Here is a 17,505-nt window from a genome sequence, read left to right as displayed (position 1 = left end):
GGATTATTTGGATAAAATGCAGTCTATGGGACACAATCAGTAATTCAGAGCTTTCTGGATAACGGGTTTCCGGTTAACGGATCCCATACCTGTACTGCTTTCTCCTTTCTTATACAAAATCAAAGGGGTTCAACTATAACCCTCAGATCAGCAACAATCATTAATTTGAAATGTAAGAAATGCTGCAGGAGAGAAGCCAAATTATTCTTGCCATGGACCCAATCAAACCAGATCCAACTAATTCATTTGCATTGAAGCCCTGACTTTTAATAACTCTTTAAACATTATTATTATTACCATTTCTGAGGGCGGCAACAAAAACAAGAATCTATCAATTCGTTTTTTTTCACATCTGTTATGTGCAGCCATTTGATTTCTATGACAATACAAAAATATTTCTCTGAGCCGAGACTGAATCAAATACTGGGAATTCGAAGCACATCTGTTTATGACATCGCTCTCGCTCTGCTACAATGGTGCACTTTACATAACCGCCATGGGCACTCTGTTCCGAATGTTCAGCAGTCACTGATTGCTGACAACCTTTCAACAATTGCTTGGTTTACAAATTCTGCTATGGATACAAACTACTTGATCTGATCCTCGCGTATTCTTCCAAAACAAAACAATGTGCGCTCTCAAAATTAAAATCAGACATTCGCATCTAGATATATTTTTGTACTTTTAATAAACATTTCATAACAGTTGGGAGAACAGTTTAAAGAGCATATCCATTCAAATGTCATGCTTTTATCAATAAATTATATTTATTATATACACTCCGAAAAAAGGGAAAGACATGTAACTGTACAACCCCCAGACCCCTAGCACGGGTTTAGCAAATGCAAACTTCTGGTAACACCACTTGGCCTTTTTTTTGAACAAATTCTTCTTTTAGCTTCATCAAAAAGGGAGAAAGTGTGAATTTATCTGCATATTGTACCCTGGTCTACACTATAATGGTTTACAGACTGATTTATTTAAATTGAAGAGTAACTTTTGCACTCCTGGATACACCTGAAAGCCACACTGTAACCTAGTTTTGGGCTAAGTAAGGCCCAATATCTGGAGCCCTGAACTAGAACAGTCCAATAACCACATCTTTTAATAATGCTCTCATATAGTTAGTTACATAGTTAAATCAGGTTGAAAAAAGACAAAGTCCATCAAGTTCAACCCCTCCAAATAAAAACCCAGCATCCATACACACACCCCTCCCTACTTTCACATAAAATATATATATATACCCATACCTATACTAACTATAGAGTTTAGTATCACAATAGCCTTTGATATTCTGTCTGTCCAAAAAATCATCCAAGCCATTCTTAAAGGCATTAACTGAATCAGCCATCACAACATCACCCGGCAGTGCATTCCACAACCTCACTGTCCTGACTGTGAAGAACTTGCACACTAACCCATACTTATCTATTCCTGTACTCACTTATCTTATAAACACTCAGGCACTCTAATATGCACACACTCACTCATACATATTCAGCTCCTCAAATTGGACTCAGATTTTCAAAGTCCGTATGGCCACTGTTCTTTCTTTTCTTTTGGTACACAACAAGCTTTGCCTTTATTGTACACTGTCTTAGATTGTGTAAATAAATGTCAAGATAAATTATCACTTTCCTTTAAGACCCCAAACCAACCAAAAACAGCAGCCATCTCCTTACCATTTTAGCTTCTGAGTGCATTGGTGGGACTTGAGGTGAAGCGCAAGGATTGTTTATGTTTGGGCCCTGCATCACCATGATATTGGAACTCATTGACATCTGTCTTTCCATCTGTGTAAAACATGAGGAAAAACAGGGACACATCAGTGGCAGCTATATTTCAACACCATTAAGAATTTTGTTTATGGAAATACGTGTGCTGACAGAAGATTCTAGGAGTGTTTTGATCCACCAAAAGGGGAAAGTTGAGAACTTTTGCTCTAAGTTATTAGCAAATAGTTTTAATTTCAAATGCATATAAACATATACTTATACATAAAATCTGCAGGCGTCCAGCAGCAGTTATAGCTGGACAGATAATATTTGGGGTGGTATCGCTGATGCTTAAAGGGGAAGTAAAGTCTAAAAATGAATAATGCTAGAAACACTGTATTTTGTATACTAAACATAAACACGAACTGCACCACAAACCCAATCAAACAAATGATATACAGTATGCTTTCAAAGTTGGCCACATGGGGTCACCATATTGTAACTTTGTTAAACATCGGTGCAAGACCAAGACTGTGCACATGCTCAGTGTGGTCTGGGCTGCTTAGGGATCGTCATAAATTATCAAAGCAGCAAATAATTCTGCCAGAAGCCAGACTGATTAATAATCAGAATATGCAGACTGCACTGGGCCCTGTGTTGTTATGTAATCTAATGTGGATTTTATAGTTTTTGTATTGTTTAATACAAACTTTCTCCAACTCTGCAGAACCAGTGGCTGCAGCAAAAATAATCCTCCAAATAGAATCCCAGTTTATCTGTTTAAATCTGGCTCCATGATCTTTGTCCCCGCAGCTGGTGTTGGAAAGGGGATATAAAGGCAAAAATAAAATCCACTACAAATTTCTACACAGTCGCTGACTGCTCTACAGGGAAACAAACAAAGCTGCATGAGTTCTGCATGGCTGGGAAGTAAGGCATGGGCTCCCCTGCTGTTCATTACTATGATTGTTTCCCTGCAGAGCAGTTAGGGACCATCTGACAATTCCTATCCACAGCAGTAAATGAAGGGAGAATTTCACTGCATACAGTCAGGTTTATAAAAGTACACATTTTTTAATTGAAGTATATAAGAGATAGGTTTCTTTTTCACTAAAGAAAGGAAAAATTGGATTTTATTTTTTTGCCCTTTAAAGATATACTGCAATGTGGTAAATATCTAAATGGTACAGCTTAATGTGTTCTATTACTGAAGCCATGTGACTACAAGGGGACTTTATGTGGCCCTAAAGCAGTAATTCCTGTCCTGTAAGATAACTCTGCACTGCTTTTGTGGCTTATTTTAGTCATAAAGGTGCTGGGAAACACAGTGACAATGGGAAAAACAGCCTACATTTAGGGGTGATGGAGGATTATTTTTCTATTGTTAGCCAGGTGTGCAAAACACAGCCCCCAGCTGCAGGTATAGAGCTAAGCAAATCATGATTAATGGAAATGAGAAATATGAAAAAGCTTCACAACTAATCAGAAATATTATTTATTGTTGTTGTTATACATGAATAATACACAAAAGCCATGAATATCCTGTAAATTATATCCTTATAAACGGTGAGTAGTGATGTCATCAGTTATAAACGGTGAGTAGTGATGTCATTTCTGTCACATGACTTACTAAAATTTTTGTGTATTATAATAAATAAAGTACCCCCAGTTGTAAAATATGAGGATATTAGAAGTTACCTCGGAGTTCCATGACCTGTATAAAAAAACTTTATTCACTATATATTGTGCATGCTACAATAAGGTCTCATGCACATAGGATTATGAATTGTCGTATTTAAGAAACATAAATTCAAGTTTTTTTTTGATATTTTTATTAACTAGATTATAGGCTATTCACTCGCACATTCTTTAGGATGCCTGAGACCTTTTCCATATAGAAGTGTTTGCCTGCCCTGTGATGGCATAAATCATAATATCCAAAAGCAACACTGCTGCCATTTTTATAATGCGTTACACATGCAAGACTGAAAAAATCTGTCCTTTTAAATGTGATTTTCAGTTGCATTCGGGTTTCTTCCGATCGAGAACATTAAAAAGAAAAAAAATGAATTAAAACATTTATAAATCTGTTTTTAAAGTTTTAGTGAGGAATATGTATGGAGGGGATGTAACTAGAAAGTTCTGGAAGTAGGAGGAGGAGGATTTCATATTTCAGACTTGTTTGGCTGGGTGATAGACAGACTGTTATGCCTTCATCTATTTTATCAAAAACAGCTAGAAATCTGCCAGTGTGCTTATCTGCAGCCAGGTTTGCTTATTAAAAGCTTTTAAATGTACAAGCCATTAATCTTGTACATTCATTTACTGATGACAGGGCCGTCAAGTTCATTTCTGTACTTACATGCACATATTTATGGGTTTTCTACACAATCTTATTTTCCCTGTGGATGCAACACTTGGGCGAGTGTACAAATATCACGACCTATACGATTGTAGTGCATGCACACATGCATAACACATGCATAACACATGCATACATACATGCACACAAGCACACTTGCAGACATACACACACTCACACTTATATATTTGTGTTCTACACAATCTTATCTGGAATATTTGAACACAAGCAGTTACCAGATTTGGGGACTTAGTTAGAACCCAGCTCAGGATTTGCAGCTCACTATGATAGATGGTTACATAATCACGGTGCTGATAGCCAGTTATGTTTTGCCAAACAGCCCTGTCAGTCCAGTATACTGCAGCAGATCGTACAAACTGGAATCGGATACCTTTGCTAGACGTTATGCTAACGCTGATGTCTTTGTGGTTAGTAAAAAAAAAAGTGGAAAAGGCATGACAAGGTATATGTATTCTTTTGCAATTCACATTCCAAAAATCATTTTGAAGGCTCTCGGCTATAAAATTAAATTAGCCAAACAAATAACCGTACCATGTAAATGAACTAATTTAGCAGTAGCGTACCTGGAACCATTCAAACTGATATGTTTAACCCCTAGATGTCTTGGCTTTGAAACTGTGCGTCAAAATTGTTTTAGCCTACTGTTCCTTAAAGGGCAAGTCAACCTCAAAACAGAAAATTGCTAACTAAAAGAAAACACAATTCTAAGCAACTATTCAATATACATTTATTAAAAATGTTCAGTGCTTTAAAGTTATTTCTATTGAAAGCAGCATTTGCTTAACTCCCGGTTGTTACTTTTTAATTTTTTTAAACAATGTTGCAAAAGTCTTAGTTCTCCAGCAGCAAAGGTCTGATAATCAGCTGCCTTGTCTTACATTGTTTCAACAGTCTGAGCCATCATGGCAGAGAAAAGAAAGGGACAAGCACTGCTTTCAATAGCAATACATATACAAATAACTTAAAAACCATAAGAAATGTGTAATGAATGTATATTACAAAGTTGCTTAGTATTATGTTTTATTTTATTAGACAAAATTTTTTTTTTTTGTATTGACATTCTCTTTAACTTCATCCTTATAGAATCAATAAAATGCAGTAATTCTGACTTTATCAGTCTCACAACTTGTAAACCTAAGGCTTATTGAATGACCTTTGCTTCCCAATGTTTTAAGGTAAGGGGGAGTTATTACAGGGCAAGTGGGTAGGGTGGCCCAATGTTTGGTGTGATATAGCAGACACCAAATCAATAGGATTACCATCTAAAACACTGTAAACCGTATAAAAGGAGACATCCACTCTAAAACTTTTTGCATCATGAAAGAAAATATAATTGCAAGCAACTTTCCAATGTCCATTGGAAATAACATTTTTAAAAGTTTTTAGTTATTTGCAAATTTAATTTTGCCTAGATTCTGGGAAACTGGCTCAGAACAATTTACCAGATATAGTGAACAGTGGTGACTGCTGGGAAAGAGAACATGCTTGAAGGAATGTAGATTGGGATTCGCTATAGTTCTATAATCTGAGAAACTTGCTCAGAACTTGAAAGTTCCCAGATACGGTGAGCGGAGTGATGTATTAACAGAAATAAGGCGGTATATATAAAATCCCAAGATCTGTCTTTATTTTAGTCTAATGCTTCAGATAATTTGCACATTAGTTGATTCCCACAAGACTTGATTAATAAGTAACCTCTCCAGATGCAAGATAGGATGCATGCCCAATGTGGCGTTAGTATTATAAGGAGATTTACAGTACTTAACAGATACGTATTAAAAAGCCAAGGAGACTATGCTGACAAACTATTTTTTGGTAGAAACTCAAACCACAAATGTTCTTTTTGTTACAGCTGAGCTCTCATTAAATTAATCATGCAGCTATGTCTGTTAGAAGGAGAAGTTACTGGACCCATAGAAAACCTTTTATAGATCTCCAAACACCATGATTTTGGTAAAAAGATCTATTCTGAAACAGTACATTAGTCAAGTAAGTGTTTTCCTTTTTCTCTGTTGTTACACCCTGAAACTAAATATGGTGGCCTTGGGCCCTGGACACACACATGTGTTTTACTGCGCGGAAACGTGATTTTACCGCACAGAAAGGTGACGCGGTTTTACCGCACAGAAACGCGGTGCGTTTTTAAAAAAAGCTGATTGCTGAGTAACTACGCTTAAAAGTTTCAAGCTCAAGCAATGGCACACTACACGAGCATATTTACACAGCAGTCAGCTTTTTAAAAAACGCTGAGCGGACTGTGCGGTAAAAACGCATGTGTGTCTGGGGCCTTAAATGGTTACATTTTTCTAAGATATGATCATGCCCCTTGAATTAAATATGGCTGGCTTGTATGACTTTGTTTTTCTGTGATATGCTAATTTGTCCATAAGAACAGGTAACAAAAGGCTAACAAAGGACAAGCTAAATAGTTATCAATATCATTTATCAGTTACCAATATAATTTTGATAAAATGTAGGAGAAAAAAACCAAATGATCCTTTAAATGAAAACTAAACCCCCCAAACAACGTAGGTCTCTATTGCATAAAACAGCTCATATGTAAAACCCTGCTTCATGTAAACAAACTATTTTCATAATAATATAATTTTAGGAGTATATGCCATTGGGTAATCATAAATAGAAAATTGCCATTTTATAAAATAAGGGCTGCCCCCTGGGATCCTATGATTCACTGTGCACACAAACATACCAAACAAGTTAGGTCACGTGAGCCAATTAAAAGACAGAGTTCTTTATTTTGCTCCAACACTTCTTCTTTTTACAGTAAGAGTTGCAGTATTTCTGGTCTGTGAGTCAGCACACAGACCATCGTGAAATGGTGGTTCAAGGCAAGATGTAAAAGATCTTAATATTTACTTAAAGGAACAGTTCATTGTAAAAAATAAAAACTGGGTAAATAGATAGGCTGTGTAAAATAGTTAGTTAGCCAAAAATGTCATCTATAAAGGCTGGAGTGACTGGATGTCTAACATAACAGAACAGTAGTGTTCTGACTATTATGTTAGACACCCAGTCATTCCAGCCTTTATACATAACATTTTTGGATAACTAACTATATTGAAAACATTTCTTATTTGCGCAGTCTATCTATTTACCTTTAATTACTGAAAATAAATGCGCAAATAAAGAAGCAAATGTAAATACGATATGCAGTGCCTATATTTGCCAAAGTCAAGCAAAGGTCCCATAGTTCATTGTCTAAATACAGTACAGTAGACCTTGCAGCTACAGCCTGATTCTTAGAACTAGCAGTTCTTTGTTCTTCTGTGTCTGCACCCAGAAGTCAAACTAATGCTCATTGGACAATAGACTTATTCTCCTCCAATGGTATTGTTCAGCCGGTGGAGAAGCACCCAAGCCTGACCAACACTTTTTGCTGGCATGTCGAAAAATGCTAACAGAGATACAACCCATGTGCCACGAGGCTAAGCTGTTGTAATAGGCTGCAATATACGTGGCATGTAGTAGAAACATGGCAATGCAAATATGTGTTAGAAATCTGTCTCCAACCAATCAGTAAAACGAGCTTTCAGACGTCTTGAATTCTGCAAAGTCGCGAAAATAATGACATGTTTATGAATGTTACAAAATATTGTCATTCAGAAACAACAGGGATTACTTCTAAGATATTTCATTCTATGCCAGCATGATTACTTCCGTGAAAGAAATCAACACAAGACCATTTACGTCTGAGTAAACGAGTTTATAAGGAATCTGGTTATTATGTAATCCAGAAACCCATCAACTAGAAAACTCTGAATTACAGAAAGCCTGTCTCCCATAGACTCCATTTTATCCAAATAATCTAGATTTTTAATAATGATTTCCTTTGTCTCTGTAATAATAAAACAGTACCTTGTACTTGATCTAGACTAAGATATAATTAATCTTATTGGAGGCAAAACCAGCCTATTGGGTTCATTAAATGTTTACATGATTTTCTAGTAGACTTAAGGTATGAAGATCCATATTACGTAAATATCCGTTATCAGGAAAACCCCAGGTCCCGAACATTTAAAGCTGTCAGTTACAAAATGATACTATTCTACCAATAGTTTTTGGTGTACAGAAAGATATCAGTCAGACACTGAAGCTTGCCATAGACAGTAGCATCTGGGAGCAAGGGCCTAATTTGGCTGATCCAATCACAGGCCCTAGGACCAATGATCGTAGCATGGAGCGGGGGTTGTGCAGGAGGAATTCATCAACATGTCAATGCTTGATAGATACCATGCTATTTTTCGGCCAGATATCTGTTTGGGAGGCAGCCGGCAAAGGGGTCATACACAGGCATATAAACTGATGACTTGGCCTGAAGGGGCAAATTGGCAGCTTAAATCTTCCCATGTATGGTCAGCTTTACCTACAGCATTTAAAACAAATAAATACAAATGGAGGCAGCAGTCAATGGAGTGTGCAAAAATGGCAAAAATTTAGCTTGTAGGAATGCTCCTTCATAAAAGGTTCTTCTTGCACAAGGAGCATCAAGTTGAACTCTCCTTTTAACAATAGCTGAGAGCAACAGACAAAATTAGTTGAAGGATCTTTCACAAGTTTTTTTTAATTCCCCCTCTAGGAAACTTTGACACATTTATTACCAGAAGAAGTTGTCATGGCTGCAACTTCAGCAAGTCCCCCACTGATTTGAAGTAGCAAACAATTCATAATTGAAACATAACACCAAATAATACAGAGCACCAATTTAGAACAGGAGGGAATAAAGAAATGGAAGGAATACACAAATACTGTTAAATATATAATACTGTTAAATACATAAACTGTGTTATTTTGGGTGTGCAAAATAAGTATATTTCTTATAAATGTCAACTAACCCCATGTCATGAGGCTGATAATGATCCAGTCCTGGATTTTTTAAACCCCAATTCCTCTAGAATCTCAATTGTAACATGAAATATAGTCTTAAAAATGCCCAGACTGGATCATTATCTTAGAAATGTCAGCTAGTCCCATATCATTAAGATTATAATGAGTCTTCTGAGACTATATTCTATGTTACCACATAGTGTAGAATGGGGTTAGTTGCTGAGTGGAGAGGAGAGACCAGAAAAACCTTAAATTAAAGGGAAGAGCTGGGGATTTGGCAAGGTACTTTCAAGAAATTCACAATGTTTAAAAAAAAACAGAGACTTCTGAAGATTATAGAGATACCAACTGGTTTTCTTTTTGGCCCAATATCAGTTTATGTCACTTTGTGCCTGTTGTTTAAATGTCATTGCCTCTCTTCAATTCATATTGTAATTTTGTCACCAATGTGTCTGATAGTGTTTACTTATACTAAACGAAACCAATGGAGATATTCAGCTTTGTCCTGAAATTGAACCTGCAAGTGTGTAATGAATACCTTCCAAGTTTAGACAAGATGAGAATAAACCTTTCTGGCATCGTACTCAGTGCCAGCCTTTTTAAGAGAAAAACAGATGGGGAAAGAAAGTTATGCCTGCGGGAGATTCACAAGGAGTTCAGTATCAAAACATGATGGAGAGATAGTGCCACCTAGTAAAGTAAATGTTAGGACTTGAAAACCGACACACACACACACACACACACACACACTTTTTTTGGAAAACCCTGGTATGCCTCTTTAAGCTGCACAGTTTAGAAACATCTGCAGTTGGGCCACAATTGTTGACCAAATGAAATTGTGTAGAACTTCACTCCTTAGCTTTTCAATTTGGCCAATCAACAATAGCTACAATCACTGGAAAGTCTGATTGGCCAAACTGTTTAATAGGATGCCCCTTAAAGAAACTGATGCCATATATTTAGATCAGAACATCATGGGTGTCCGCAGAAGGGGGCAAGAGAGGGCAGTTGCCCCACTTCTCCAGCTAGTTCCAAGTATTTGTTTGTAAATGTAATTCCCAACAAAACAAAACATTTTTATACTTCCCACCCTGAGGCAAGTCTTAATTAGGCTAACTTCTGCATTGTCTTGAATGGGTTCATCTTTAGTAGGATGTTACCCTATGTGATATTAGCTTACTTGCCTTCCCCTGGAAAATTTTCTGCGGACACCCATGCAGAACATTTTGAGATGGACAGTTAAACATCACATTTCATCCCTGAGTGGATTTAGCTAGACTTTCATGGTTTAGGAACATTTCTGTTCATGAATTCATGAACATAATGATGAATAACCTTTTTTTGTAAAATGTACATTTTAACAATTACAGTTTTGGTAAAATGCAATTTAAAGGACTTACAGGCATCAGTACTGCTGAAGATCCAGGCATGGTGGGGTTGGGGAGGGTGCCAGGCATGGAAGCAGGCATGGGCTGTCTTTGTCTGTTGTGCAGATGTAGTAGTGAGGAAAGAGAGCCTGGAACAGGCCTGGTAAAGAGGAAGAGAACATGGTTAGTTTGAGGCAGAAGTAACAATTAATAAGCATTACTGCTGCACATTATCTCACATGTCAGACTAGCCCCTGAGATAGTCCAACCAAGGTCCTGTAACTGTAGGTTACAATAACAGAGGGGCACCAGCTTTTCTAGAATTCTAGAATATCACAAAACGTTGTGCTATATTTCCCAGACCACAAATAGCTAAGAGTCAAAAGAAAAAAAAAAAATTTGCAGGCAACAGTGTTCAATGCCAGAAGGTTTTCTGAGGTTTTATTCTTTTTATATATGGTAAATAAACACAATCCTATTTATATTGCATGATTGAGTAAATAGATATTCAGAGGTGAATTACATGTAAATTCCCCAAAGTAATATTAAGATAATATATGACATATTTTCATGTGTGTGACTTTGAATGACTCTTAGACCTGTTCCATTTGACTACGAGGTGCACACTGGTTCAGTTCCCAGGCCCATATCAACAAGTGGATCTACTTTACATTTTTTTTTTTTTTTAAAGGTTTCCTTTTTTAAGCTTTAAAGCTCTATGGAGAAATACAACTTTGTGGTGAGTATTCATTCCAGTACATTCTTACTCAATCGCTGCCCTGTTATCATATCTGCTTCTTGTACGTACACTACCGTAGAATGTACTTAATGCCAGATTTTGTGGTGTACCTAGATATTACTGTGTACCAAGATATTATTGTTGCTTTAAAACCAACTTCCTATGTTGTCATTTATGGGTTAATAAGGCAAATGTATTTATAAACTTTTGAGAAACCTTTGCAATAAAATGAATTGCCCTGTAAAAAAAATTAGCAGATTAGTTTAGATATTATTTAAGGTAAAGAAAATTAATGAAAACATTCAAAAATCATATTTCCAGTATTTCTTTCAGACAATGTAATCACTGTCACGGGAAACCATTAGCTGTTTCCAAACCCAAATGAATTAAAATAATTTATAATTCAATTAAGTAAAAAACAAAACAGTTTTTGAAGCTAATATAAAAATCATGTCTATAGACATTTCTAAAACGACACAAAAGAGTATAATAACCTTTTTATGCGGATTTATGTTAATACAAGGGTTTATGTATAGAGAAACAAGATGAGGAGCAGACTGGAAGCCCAAAGGGAAAGCCTGTATATTAAAGGGCATGCATGTAACAAGACCAAAGGAAGTTTAAATTATTTCAAGATGATAGTCTTAAATGTGGAGGCAGCCATTAACGAAAACCATAATAAAATACCTTAAGCCAGAACAGCTCTTGCATATAAAGCTCTGTATTGATGTGATGACTCAGCAATGCATGTCTTGAGTTCTTGGTAGGTTTAATAAGCACACACACCTACCTAAGTACCATGGGCTACAGTCACAAATATACATAACTTTGTAGCTAATCCCAGAAGAACTGCAAATCTATAGACTTGACTTGTCACATTGCTTCACTGCCATTAACCAGATTGAGCTGAGCTATACAAAGCATTTTGCTTGGACAAAGGTAACAGCATAGATACCTTTTATTGCTTTCACAAAATTACAGCTGCAGTGCTTCAGTCATGCATAGGCATATAACCGTTGTTCAAAGAACACCAGCAGCATCAGTTTACATTAGAGAACTAAACCTAAAAATAAACCTAAAATACCTAAAAAAACCTAAAATAAATGTTACTAAAAATGGCATATTTTATATACTGAACTTATTGCACCAGCCTAAAGTTTCAGCTTGTCAATAGCAGCAATGATCCAGGACTTCAAACTTGTCACAGGGGGTCACCATCTTGGAAAGTGTCTGTGACACTCACATGCTCAGTGGGCTCTGAGCAGCTGTTGAGAAGCTAAGCTTAGGGTCTTTGCAAATTATCAAGCAGAAAATGAGGTTGATCTGTAATATAAGCTTATGCTGCAGGGCTGATTCAATTCTGATTCTGATGCTAGTTGCACTGGTTTCTGAGCTGCCATGTACTAATTATCTGTATTAATTACTAATCAGCCTTATATTGTGACATTGATATTCTATGTGTACTGTATGTTGTGAGTGGGCCCCTAAGCTCAGTAAGTGACAGCAGCACAGAGCAGACTACAGCCCTCATAAGGTTAACCATATACCAAGGGGCACATTTACTTAAGGTCGAATATCGAGGGTTAATTAACCCTCGATATTCGACCGTCGAAGTAAAATCCTTTGACTCCGAACATCAATGTTAGCCTATGGGGAAGGTCCCCATAGGCTTCCTAACAATTTTCTGATCGAAGGAAAAATCATTTGATCGAACGATTAAATCCATCGATCGAACGATTTTCCTTCGATCAGAAAATTGTTAGGAAGCCTATGGGGACCTTCCCCATAGGCTAAAATTGATGTTCGGTAGGTTTTAGGTGGTGAAGTACTTGGTCGAAGTTTTTTTTAAAGAGACAGTACTTCGACTATCGAATGGACGAATAGTCGAACGATTTTTATTCGAATCGTTCAATTCAGAGTCGAAGTCGTAGTCAAAGGTCGAAGTTCGATGGTCGAAGTAGCCAAAAAAAAACATTCAAAATTTGAAGTATTTTTTCTTCTATTCCTTCACTCGAGCTAAGTAAATGTGCCCCCTAGTGTTGTCCATTTATGAAAGGTTGAACTTAAGTGCTTTTAGAGCTTTTTGAAACCACGATAAACTTAGGGGCAGATTCACTTTTCGCTAGCGTTGCCACCCACAGGGACATCGCCAATTCAGTAGCAGGCGCAGGCTCCAATTCGCTAGCGAACCGGACATTCGCACTCTATCTCTCGATCGTTACTCTGCAAATTCACTAAAGTGCGGATTTTACTGAATGTTACCCCTTTTGCTGGAGTTGAATTCGCCACCTCAGACCAGGCGAAGTGCTTAAAAGAAGCTACATCTTCCTCAATCTTCTGTCGCTTACATCACATCCTGTGTGCTGAAAATGCATTAAAGTTGAAAAATCGCTGGCGACTTTTCTTTCATTTAAGCGGGATTGTCTGCAAAAGTCCTAACTTAGTTTATTGGGTGATTGGTTTTCTCCACACATTTTATAACATATGTAACGTTAATTTTACAGTGGGCTCATGTGCAGGGCATTATATTAACTCTCTTGTCTTTATTAAGGTTCCCTGGACATGTGTAATAAAAAGTGGTAACTTCAAGCATTTGCACCAACATTTAAAATAAAGACCTACATACAACTTTAAATTACCCGCCGTATGCAAATTGACCTAAGCACAAGATCTCTAGCGAATTTTCCCTAGGCACAAACAAACGCTAACGCATCTTCGCTATGAATGCTCGCACTGCCGAAGTAACACTAGCAAAAATGCGCCCAGGGCGCAACTTTGCATATTAGTGAATTAACATAGTGGTAGTGAATTTGCGCCTGGTGAAGTGGTGCAATGTGTGCAAAGCAGTTGTGGGCGTCAATTCGCCCTTTAGTGAATCTGCCCCCAAGTTTCTCTAAAATCACGAATGCCATGAAAGTTATAAAAAGTTCAGATTATAAAAAGTAGGAACGGAAAAAACTTTGAATGATGCTCTAAAAAATCTGAAAACCTCTAATAGTCTGAATGGTTAAAAAAGGTCCAATGGTATCAGTGTAGCTCCCATTAACTTCTATAGGACCTTGACTACTTTTACTTGGAGAAGTTTTGTACAGGTATGTCACCTGTTATACAGAACTCTCAGGACCTGGGGTTTTCCAGATTATAGATCTTTATGTAATGTTTATCTTCATACCTTAAGTTTACTATAAAATCATGTAAATATTAAATAAACCCAATAGGCTGTTTCTGCTTCCAATAAGAATTCATTATATCTTAGTTCAGATCACGTACAAGGTACTGTTTTATTATTACAGAGAAAAAGGAAATAATTTTTTAAGAATTGGATTATTTGGATAAAATGGAGTCTATGGCAGAACATCTTTACGTAATTCAGAGCTTTCTGGATAATGCGTTTCTGGGTAACGGATCCCATACCTATTTGTGAAAAAAATAGAAATCCGAATTTTAGTAAATCGGCCCCTCAGTGTGTGCATGAATCTTTTAGGACCCCAATAGAGCTCATCTCACATGTAAAGGTGAACAGCTTCAAAAGGGTCAGTTGAAATCACACAAGCAGAAAGCCCTTTCAATCAACAAGACAGCAATGACAATGTTATTGGAACCTAACAACATATGCAGAGAGCATATCACATTACAGTGCATCTGTTTTGAAGAACATGCTAGTTACAGGTAAAGGTTTTGAGCCATATTAGTCAATTTAAAAGTTGTACGGTACAACTTCTAATATAAAACATAAAGAGTGGTGTAAAGGTGATACCTTTATTGGGTAAGAGGATAATCACATAAAGATTCCAGTAAATCTCTGTACCTTTAAAATTCAGAAGAAGATGGTGTATCTGATCAAGGTACAGGGGAAAACTGAAGTTGAAGAAGCTTATTTTTTTTTAACACACAACACTTATGGTGGTATATCTCCCTAGACTTCCAGGCGCAACTCTCTATAGACTCCAAGACAGCTGGGTCACTGCTACCTTACTTGAAAGTTTTGGACCAAAACAGCTGTGTTTCAAAGGAGAAAAAAAAATCCTCACTATTTTCTGAAAACTACTCCGACCAAATCTTCACGGACTTATCCCCTCTATTTTTCAAGGAATTTTTCTGAAAATTACTTGTGCGGGAAAAATCTTCAGTTTTTTCCGAATCATATGATTTTTTCAGAAATGTCGTCGAAAAATGCAACTTTTTTGGATATGACACCCGAAACTTTAGACTTTTACTCCTGAAATCACAAAATCTTATTGTGGATAGTGACAGGTGAATTTAGTCGGCAGGCGAGAATTCGCGACAAATTTCCATGTTTTGCTGCTGGCGACGGTTTTGACGCCGCCGCCGCCAATTTTGATTTGTGGATTATTGAATGGAACCCAGCGCAGATCAGGATATCAACGGGACATCTGCCATTGCCTTCTACATGAACACGGCAGGTCTGAGTTGGAGTACTTTGTTATTCTGGCTTTTAACACCATCCGAATTTAATAAATCATGAAAAAGTTGAGTTTTTTTGTCTATGAAAAAATGGTGTTTTTCCCCTTTAAAAGTCCAACCAGAAAAAAAGTCAGACTTTAATAAATAACCCGCTAAATTTAGTTTAAAAACCATAGCTTTTTAATATAATTAAATTTCTTTTCTACTAACCTAACCTTTCTATAAGCTTTGAATGGCATATTTCTTGAAAAATTAAATTGAATCGATATTTAAAGAACAAATTTTTGCCAGCTGGGGATGGTTTCATGGCAATCTATAAACAAATAGTAGGCAGTGTTCATAACTTTAATCACTATAGGTCTTTAGGTGAGACGTTTTATGGAAAAAATGTAGGGATGCACTGAATCCACTATTTTGGTATTTGGCCGAATCCTTTGTGAAACAGGATATGCAAGAGGATTCATATGTAAGAATTCAATCTTTATTTGCATATGCCTGAAGAGGAGACCAAGCAATTTTGGGAGGCCGAAGAGACACATGGATTTTACCACCACTGATTCACATTGCTGCCGATGGGAATGCTTTTACATGTGATTAGTCGGCTGCAGAAGCAAGACATTTATTAATCTCCTGGTGTGCCCTAAAAAGTCCCTTTGAGAGGTCGGTAGGGTTTGGCTGTCAGATGAACCTTGTTATATTATTTCTACACTAACATAGTAAGTTAGGTTGAAAAAAGACACACGTCCATCAATGTCAACCTTTTATGTCTATATATATTCTACCTAACGGCTATTTGGATGTTTAAGTGACATGACTTTAAAGGAGACTTGCAGGGGAATGTAATAAAAGTCGCAAAGAGCAAAACAATTCGCACCAATAAGACTAAAAATCCACATCTCGCAATGTAATATTGTTCCTTAAACTGTTATTGCATTGCGAATTTTAATTGCGCATTGCGAATTTTAATTGCGCACTCATAAGAAGTGCTTGAAGGTGTCGTAATCTTTTGGAGCAAACATAACGACTTTTTCAGTAAGAAGTTTTATTACATTGACTGCGCATTGGCGCAAACTATAAAATTCGCAAACGGTCTTTCACTGTCGGAAGTGGTCACTAAACAATTTCCGGGCTCGCAAAAGCTATATTAAATTCGCACAAAGCAAAATTTGTTCGCGCAAAGGCATAACTTTTCGCATTGCGAATAGTTTTTCCGTTAGCGATTTTTATTACATTCCCCCGTTAAACTCTAAAAATTAATATGGCTAAAAAACTATATTTTATATACTGAACTTATTGCACCAGTCTAAAGTTTCAGCTTGTCAATAGCAGCAATGATCCAGGAGTTCAAACTTGTTACAGGGGGTCACCATCTTGGAAAGTGTCTGTGTCACATGCTCAGTAGGCTCTGAGCAGCTGTTTATAGGCTAAGCTTAGGGGTTGTAACAAATAATCAAGCATAGAGCATGTGCAGTGAATCAAGAGAAAAGAAGATGGGGAGCTACTGGGGCATCTTTGGAGACACAGATCTTTACTGCTAGAGGGCTGTGGTTGCCTTGGGCTGGTACAGAAGCCCAAAACATAATGTACAACATTTCTAGATACTTCTTTAATTATGCATTAGTTATCCTTTAAGTCAACTGAGTATAGTTAACTGAGTATCTCGCTCAGTTTTACTAGCTATAGCTAATGTGTTTTTTAAAATTTTTTTTAATTAAAACTACTGTGTAAAAGTGTATTTTTGTGTGTTTTATTGCATTTACAGCTTCATAAAATGCCCTTTAATCTGCATAGCAGGAAACCATTTTGATGAAACACATTAAACCTATAAACTTTACATTTAAACTAGGGACAGTTGTTTAGGGTACCAGAGCAACTTATTGATGCTAGACACTTCCAATCAACTTTTCGCTTCGGTGTATGCAGACAGAATGATTATGGGCACAGCAGATGTTTACACAAGAGTTTATGTTTTTGTCAGTTTTCAAAAATTAGGACTGGGGAGTTAAAAGCCAAACAGAAGTGATCATG

At 36.8% G+C, this 17,505-nt stretch overlaps 1 protein-coding gene across 5 annotated transcripts in view; it reads right to left on the bottom strand.

The window, feature by feature from the left end:
• creb5.S (cAMP responsive element binding protein 5 S homeolog) overlaps positions 1-17,505 on the bottom strand; it is a 290,942-nt gene that overhangs the window by 59,695 nt on the left and 213,742 nt on the right. For 4 of the 5 annotated variants that reach the window (XM_018269246.2, XM_018269245.2, XM_041567509.1 and 1 more), the window contains 2 exons: positions 10,347-10,473; positions 1,686-1,796 (listed from right to left, as the gene is read on the bottom strand). In XM_018269246.2, coding sequence (XP_018124735.1) covers positions 1,686-1,796; positions 10,347-10,473 — 238 coding nt within the window. The remainder of the gene's footprint in view (positions 1-1,685; positions 1,797-10,346; positions 10,474-17,505) is intronic. The other variant, XM_041567508.1, reaches the window with a different exon arrangement.

The sequence above is a fragment of the Xenopus laevis genome, chromosome 6S (genome assembly GCF_017654675.1).
Source record: "Xenopus laevis strain J_2021 chromosome 6S, Xenopus_laevis_v10.1, whole genome shotgun sequence".
Taxonomy (NCBI): domain Eukaryota; kingdom Metazoa; phylum Chordata; class Amphibia; order Anura; family Pipidae; genus Xenopus; species Xenopus laevis.
The sequence above is the reverse complement of the archived record's forward strand: the minus strand, read 5'-3'. Positions and strand labels throughout refer to the sequence as shown.